Source organism: Chrysochloris asiatica, unplaced genomic scaffold, assembly GCF_000296735.1.
Source record: "Chrysochloris asiatica unplaced genomic scaffold, ChrAsi1.0 scaffold00057, whole genome shotgun sequence".
NCBI classification, from domain to species: domain Eukaryota; kingdom Metazoa; phylum Chordata; class Mammalia; order Afrosoricida; family Chrysochloridae; genus Chrysochloris; species Chrysochloris asiatica.
In genome coordinates, this window is record NW_006408575.1 from 1,647,506 (window position 1) to 1,655,999 (window position 8,494).

General features: G+C 41.5%; 1 protein-coding gene across 2 annotated transcripts in view; it reads right to left on the reverse strand.

The window, feature by feature from the left end:
• SH3TC2 (SH3 domain and tetratricopeptide repeats 2) overlaps positions 1 to 7,775 on the reverse strand; it is a 76,812-nt gene extending 69,037 nt beyond the window's left edge. Inside the window, exon 1 of one of the 2 annotated variants that reach the window (XM_006863853.1) lies at positions 7,630 to 7,775. In XM_006863853.1, the coding sequence (XP_006863915.1) occupies positions 7,630 to 7,681 (52 nt within the window). In that variant the 5' untranslated portion in view covers positions 7,682 to 7,775. The remainder of the gene's footprint in view (positions 1 to 7,629) is intronic. The other variant, XM_006863854.1, reaches the window with a different exon arrangement.
• Between the last annotated feature and the right edge of the window lie 719 nt (positions 7,776 to 8,494).

Here is an 8,494-nt window from a genome sequence, read left to right on the forward strand (position 1 = left end):
AGCTCCAAAGCCTAGGAATTCATCCAGCCAGCATTGGATTCAGCACATTGACAATGGATTCTGAATTGAGTGAAGGTATGGAAGTTCTTTTGCCTCACTTGAAAACTAAGGGGAACTGAACAAGCTTTCTAACATGGACCCGGAAGAATATGATGTACAAGGAAAGAGACTGTATAAATAGAGACTGACAGCAGAAAAGGAGAGGAAGAAAAACATCTGCTCCAGACTGGTCTACTTGTCCTTTCAAGTGGAAATGTCCCACATGAGAAGATTCTGGGTGGGGATCAGAATTCCACCTATGGTCTTGTTCAGTGCAAAGGCTCTGCAGGGATCCTCCTTCACTGGGCAAGTTCTAGCCACATTTTAGGTATTTCAATCAGTTATAGGCTGAAGACCCATTTACAAGCTTTCTCTGGTGATGTTTCTGGCTATTCCTCTCTCTCCCCTTCAAGTGTCTATTTTACAATAGTAGGCAAGGGAAACCAAGATTCAAAAGACAGCCAAGCATCTTAACATCATTTCCCCACTTTTACCCATTCAAACCATGGATCAATCTTTGCATCCACGAGCCCTGTTGTTCCACAGTTGTACTCACATCATTATTTACCTCTGTCTTATTTAGCCCATGTAAGTCAGCCTAGCTATTCTCCCATCTGCCTTGTTTTTCCTTTCCCCTTCCCCTTCTAGTGCATGCCCCCCCCAAGCACCCAAACTATCCTGTGTCTATTCCCTACCCTGTGCTCTACTGTCCTGTGCCTATTCCCTACCCTGTGCTCCACCTTCCCCTTCCTCCCCTCTCTCCACCCTATACACCACAGTAACCAACAAAAAAATGGAAAATAAATGAATATTTCCCCCACCAAAAAAATAAAATAAAATAAATAATGGAATGAATACACAGAGCCACTGTACCAAAAAGCATTGGTCAATATTCAACCATTCAAGAGGTAACATATGACCAAGAATCAATAGTACTGAAGGAATAAATCCAAGTTGCACTGAAGGCATTCGCCAAAACAAGATCCAGGAACTGACAAAATACAAATCGAAATCTTTCAACTAACTAATGCCACACTAGAAGCACTCAGTAGTCTATGTATCAACAAATTCAGAAGACAGCTATCTAGCCAATCAACTGGAGGAGATCTATACTAGTGCTCATTCCAAAGAAAGGTGACCCTAAAGAATGTAGAAATTATGGACCATTATCATTAATGTTACATATAAGTAAAATTTTTTCTGAAGATGATTCAAAGTGGTTACAGCAATGTATCAACAGGGAACTGCCAGAAATTCAAGTGCGAGTCAGAAGAGGACATGGAACAAGGGATATCATTGCTGTTGTCAGATGGATCTTGGCTGAAAGCATGGAATACCAAAAAGATATTTACTTGTGCAAAGTAAACATCCACTCAACTATGTGGATCATGACAAGCTATGGACAACTCTGTAGAGACTGGTATTCTAGAACACTTAATTGTACTCATAAGGAACCTTAGATAGACCAAGAGGCAGAACAAGGACAAACTGAATGGTTTAAAATCAGGAAAGGTGTGTGCCAGGGTTGTATTCTTTCACCATCCTTATTCAATCAATATGCTGAGCAAATTCAAGAAACTGGATTATATGAAGAAGAAAGTGGCATCAGGATTAGAGGAAGACTCATTGAAAACTTGTGATATGCAGATAACACAACCCTGCTTGCTGGAAGTGAAGAGAACTTGAAATACTTAATGATGACATACTTCAGTACAGAATACACCTCAATGTAAAAACAAAACAAAACAAATCAAAAAAAACCTCACCACTAGAGAAAAGATTGAATTTGTCAAAGACTTCATTTTGCTTGAATCCACTCTCAATGTTCGCAGAAGCATTAATCAAGAAATCAAATGACATATTGCAAATAAATCTGTTGCCAAAGACCTCTTTAAAAGTGTTAAAGAGCAAAGGTGTCAGTTTGAGAATTTAGGTGTGCCTGACCCAAGCCATAGTATTTTCAATTGCCTCATATGCATGTGAAAGTTGGGCAGTAATTAAGGAAGTCCGGAGAAAAATACAATACATTTGAATTATGGTGTTGGTGAAGAATATTGAAAGTACCATGGACTGCCAGAAGAATAAGTAAATTTGTCTTGGAAGAAGTACACCAGAATGTTCTTTAGAATGGTGAGGCTTCATTTCTTGCACTTTGGATACGTCCCTCAAGAAAAACATCCTGCTTGGTAGAGTGGAGGGTCAGTAGCTGATGAGTTTGAACCATCGACCTTGTGGTTCAAACTGACCTTGTGGTCCAGTGCTTTATCCCACAGCACCACAAATGATTAAGACAGACATTATGCTCTTTCAATATCTATCTATACGGGATCAAATTGGCAATAGCAATTTAGGGAATAATGAGTTATTGCTAATGGGAAAAGAACAAAGCAGAGTGGGCGCTCAACTCAGAGAATATAGTCAATGCCACCGAAGTGTACATGTAGAAAGGGTTGGCGTAAGAAAAGAGAAGACATCTTGACACATTGATTCTGTCTCTAAAGATGGGAAAGAAACAATAATCTCAGGGAATGAGTGTTGGAAGAGATTTAAGAGATCATTCAGTTCCGCTTTTAATTTAACAGTGTAAGAACTAAAACCCAGAGAAGGATAGCAATTTCTCCATGGCCATGCAGTAAGTTAGCAAAAAGAATCTGAGGCAATGCAGATCACTGGATGCAGCCCATGTTGTATCCATTATGTTAACCTGACCTTAGAACTCAAAGGCTTCTAATCAGCAGCTTGATGGAAATGAGAATTCACTCCCATTTCTCCTCTCTCAGACTCTCTTTGCTCCTACCTGCCACACACACACACATGCACACACGCACAAAAGCCAAAATTTAAACACTTTGTTGTCAATGAATTCCAACTCCTGGTGACCCCATGTGTTACATAGTAGAATTGCTCCATCATGGGGTTTTCTTGGCTGTAAACTTTACAGAAACAGATCAACAGGCCTTTCTCTCCTATACTGCAACTGTGTAAGCTTGAAGCACCAACTTTTAGGTTAACGACCAAGGGCAAATCATTTGCACTGCTCACCAGCACCCCCAAATTTAAGAAGAAAACTGAATACTAAACATTTTCTCTTCATGTTATTTTCTCCACCCACATAGTTTTTTCTTCTTGGGCATGAGCAGTCAGTTTTATGCAGTAGATCCACATTCTCCTTACTGAAACTACCGGTACTCGTTTGTATAAGCATGGATATTTTGCAGGCTATAATGTTGAGAAGAAAAACTCCAAGTTGCGTAATATGACAGTGTAACATCCTTTTAAGTTTTGAAATCTGCAGACCATTTTTTTGTAATGATTGTAGATTATGCATATATAATACAGGCACAAAACCACTGAATCTTTGAAAGTGATTAATTCTGGGGTGGGGGGTAACTATGGGCTCCTCATTATATCTATAGTGTTGTATTGCTTTAAAAAAGAAATAGGAAGTTTGAAGAGAAGACAATTAGATAAAACTATATGGTAGGTTTATTATTCTAATATGAGAGGTTATAAGTATGCTTGAAATGCCTCATGAAGTTTAAACATAAAACAGTGTTTACTGCTATCACCACTCACCCATGGTCTCCTATAATTATGCTGATTATTTAAATTACCAATAATGTTGAAAGGAAAGTTACACATACTAGTGATTAGTGTAGGTAATGGAACCCTGGTGTGGCACTGTAGAATGAACACTGCACTGAAAGGTCTATTTGAACCACAAAGTTGGTGGTTCATATTCCAAGCCATCCCTTGGAAACCCTACACAGTATTGCTATGAGTGGAGACAGACTAGACAGCGCTTAAAAACAACAATGAGTAGGTAAGCATATCTTTCCCACATCTTTGTTTAAGCATGTAAGTCTGCCAAATGTCTCCACTAAAGTGTTGAAATGAGCAATTGTGCTTTATTCAACAATGGTAAGAATCTCAAAGAGCCTGAAAAGTCAGAAATGATGGCAATAAGTCAAAAATTCACCTCTCCACCATGTGCAATTGGGAGATTGCTGATTAGCATCGTGGAGAACAGGTGCTGTCGGCTCGGCCTGTTTAGTAAGAATGTAACCTGCCTGCTGTATGCGTCAGCCCATGGTACAGCAGTTCAGCAGCTTTCCAAGGCTCAGTGCTATCAGGAGTCTTCTCCTTTATGCCTCCTTGACCCTGAAGACTCACGGCTTGTTCTTCACTGTTCATTTCCACCCACACAGACACAATGGCAGTAGTGACCAAAGAAACATTACACTTCCATCTAGATTGCACTTCTTATGCTCCAGTGGAGTCAGAAATTAGAGAAAAGGATAATAAAGAAATCAATGTTACCAAATAGAAAAACAGTCCACAGTTACCAGAAGCCCAACTCTGCTACATCCATAAGATAAATATTCTAATTTAATCCTTATAACAGCCCCATGTGATAGGTACTACCATTGTATTCACTTTACAGACAGGAAAGCTGAGGTTTATGGAATGTAGGAGACTTGTCCAAGGCCACACACTGTAAGTTACTCCAAAATGTGCCTTATACTTTATTCTAAATCTCTAGTATAAATAAGGGAACCTAGAGTGGGGAAACTTGTATCAACTGAACTCAGACCAACAATTCCATATCAACTTCCCTAGGGAAAACCCTGGCATGCTTAGATAAAAGTATGGGGGATGACATGAGAAGCCTCAGCAGAAATAAATATCAGTCTGATTCTTACAAAAAAATAAATCCAGGATCCAAACAATTATCGATGCCAAAAAAAATAGGTGAAAGGATAGAATAATTGACTGATGTCCCATAAGAATTTTAAGGACGCCTTCTTCAATGTCAGTTTGTTGGTACATTTGGAGCTGCAGGTCTGTTTTATATGAAGTCTTTGGCTGAAGCAGAGCTGCTCTGACTAAAGATGGAGGCCAGGAATCAGGGGCAGAGCTCCCTGAGATACCACCACAAGGCAGAATTGACAACCCCTTATCTTAGCGTAGTGGTTACAAGTCGGGCTGCTCAAGGTCAGCAGTTCAAAACTACCAGCTGTTCCATGGGAGAAAGATGAGGATTTCTGCTTCAGTAAAGATTTACAGCCTCAGAAATCCTATGCAGGGTCACTATGAGTTGGAACCAACACCACAGCACACGACCACCACCACCATCTTATAGAAAGGAGCCCTGGAGGTGTACTGGGTTACATACACATTGGGCTGCTAACTGCAAGATCTGCAGTTCAAATCCACCATCCACTCCATGGGAGAAAGATGAGATTAGGGGGTGGAGATGTGATAGGATCTGAGAAAAGTAATAACAATGGATAACAGCCTTTGGTATGGGTTGTACCTCAATGTAAAGAAAACAAAAATCCTCACCACTGGACTAATAAACAATATCCATATAAGGAGAAATGATTGAAATTGTCAAAGACTTCATTTTGGTTAGAGCCACTAATAACACTCATGGAAGCTGAAGTCAAAAATTCAAATGACATATTGCATTAGGCAAATCTGCTGCACAAGACCTCTTTAAAGTGTTCAAGAGCAAAGATATCAGTTTGATGACTAAGGTATGCCTAACCCAAGCCTCAATAACCTCACATGCATGTGAACGTTGGACAGTGAATAAGGAAGACCACAGAAGAATTGATGCATTTGAGTTATAATGTTGGAGAAGAATATTGAAAGTACCATGAACTTCCAGAAGAATAAACAAATCTATTTCTGGAAAACACTGCCAGAGTGCTCCTTTGAAGCCAGGATGGTGAGACTTCGTCTCTCATGCTTTGGACATGCTGTCAGGAGGGACCAGTCCCTGGAATAGGACATCATGCTTGGGAACATGGAAGATCAGCGAAAAAGAGGAAGATCCCAACAAGATGGATTGGTGATGGCAGCAGCAATGAACTCACACATGATAACAATTGAGAGGATGGTGCCGGATCAGGCAGTTTGATTCTGTTGTGGGTCATTATGAGTCAGAACTGACGCAACAGCACTTAACAACAAGAGCATTTGGTATGTTTAACTGTGTATTAGACTGTTTTAAGGGTTTCCCCTACAAGCTTCCAAAGAAGGCATAATTATATTCATATATATTTTAAAGTACAGATGAGGAAACTGAAGGACAGAAAGGGTAAGAAAATTGCTCAAGACAAAAGAAGCAAGATCAAATCCAAACACTTTAGTCTCCAAGGCCAGTCAATTAACCATGAAAGTGATATATGTGTCTAACCAGGAGTAAACAGAATCAGATCTCCAGCATAATTCCTGTCTGAGAGATCAGTGACCTTCTGTGTTTCCCACCACCCCAAGCTCTGTCTGCCCCTTGGGGAACAATGACATAGGATTTAAGGGAAGGATTTCAAAGGTTTATAAATCCCAGAAATCTGAAGAAAGAAAGTTATTCATAGTTGAAGTTCATGCTTTGTGCCAAGGGCATTGTTTGAGGGTTTGGTTGCTTATAGATTTTGCACCAGGCCTGATCTTCATTTGGGATCTTATTCTTAATGTAAGCCCCAAAGTGCCTAGGCTGGGACTTTATGCAATGGAAGCAGAGCACATCAGTTTCAGGTTTGCTTAAGAGTCCACCTGGATAATGCAAAGGGTTAAGCACTCAACTACTAACTGAAAGATCTGTGGTTCAAACCTACTCAAAAGTGCCTCAGAAGAAAAGCCTGGTGATCTGCTTCTGAAAGATTAAAGCTTTATAAACCATATGGACTAAGTACACTTCTCATCTGTAGCACATGGGGTCATCATGAGTTAGTATCAACTAGAGAGCAACTGGTTTGGTTGGTTTCAGTGCCTTCTACATTGTTGAGATCTGCTGTAGTGCTGTAGGATAAGTACTGGACTGCTAACCACAAGATCGGGGGTTCAAACCCACCAGCTACTCTTTAAAAACCCTACTCAGGGTCACTATGAATCAAAATCGCTTCAGTGGCACTTAGCAACAACAACAATATTGTGGAGGCCAAGTTACTAGACTATTTGGAGAAGTCATCTGTTTGGGGGTAAAAGCTAGGAGTGCTCCTGATATAAGCACTGGAAGTCCCATGTTCTTGGAAAGCCCCCAGTCCAAGGCAAACCAAGATGGTTGGTCGCTCTGTGTTAGATCTCAGATGATTTGACAACTTCTTAGAGCAATCTGTCTCCATGGCCTCAATTTGACTTACCAAAGAAAGTCATACTATAGTAACAGGTAGGAGGCAGAAGAGCAGCGTTCTTCCCTATTAACAGCACCTTAATGAAAATGGAGTGAGGTGACTGAGGTCAAATATGCCCACCCATAGGCACAGAGGAAGCCACCCCCTGAACGTTCTTCCTGTCCTACGGAATCTTGGGAAGAAAGGAAGTCACACCCTGGGAGTGGCAGCCAAGAGTAGTACTTGCCTCTTAGCAGAGTGAGCTAAAAGTCTTTCTTCAGGAAAAAAGGCTTTTTCCTTTTTTGCAAAACCAGAATGAAAAATACCTAACTGGGCAGGGGGAAGAGGCAACCAGAAGCCATAGTCTTCTCTCTGTGTTTGAAAAAGCAACTTCCCAGCCCAGTGGGCCTTTGATCCTTCTCTGGAAAAACCACTTTGGCTAAGCCCAGGCCAGGACCCTCAGAATACTCACCTGGGACCCAGGACAGACTCCGCTCCCCAGGGATGCAGAAGCAGCCACCCATGTGTGCACCATCGTCCCCGGGCTGAAGCCCCTGGGAACACCAGCCAGAACAGTGCTGAGAGAGGACAACCTCCCAACAGTGTCCCTCCTCCCTCCTCCTCTCAGCACAGAAGGACCAAGGCTCAATGCACAATGCTGTCTTTGATATCCGCAGGAGGCCGAGGGAGGATGGGAGGGGCCACTCAGGCTGAGAGTCCTTGCACTGGGCCTCTGCCTGGAGAGCAGGGCTCCTCCCAGCCTTTCTGCAGATCACTTCATGCCTATCAAGCTGAGGCACATTTTTCGCATTCTAGGATTGAGATATATGGTTTGATTCTTATGGGGGCGGCCAGGACGGAGGAGGAGGGCAGAGAGCATCCCAGGAATCAAGGCTGCTGTTCGCCTCACTGAGCAACTTGGCCCACACAGACTTGCCTGCCACCCCTGGGAAAGTGATCCCCACCCAGCTTCGCTCTGCAGATGCCACCCTTGGGTATCTAGATGGAGCTGGAGCTGTGGGTATGGTGTCTGATCTCAACCAGCAGCATCAATAAGCCAACTCCTTACTGGTGAAAGTGCCAACCCAGCTATGGGCTCTCAAAAATCTCACGTGGTTTTGTCTACTTGCTCTACTAGCACATGCTGTATAGTTTTCATTGTTGCTCATGTTTTTGTAGTTACTAATTTTGAAAAACTTTCTGATGTATTATCTACAATGTTGTAGTAATTAGTATTTGTGTACCTATACCAATAGTTTGTTGGGTTTTTTTTCTGATAATTAAGTAGTAATTAAAGGAAAAGAAAGAAAAAAATCAAAGGAAGTTTTTGCTCAGTT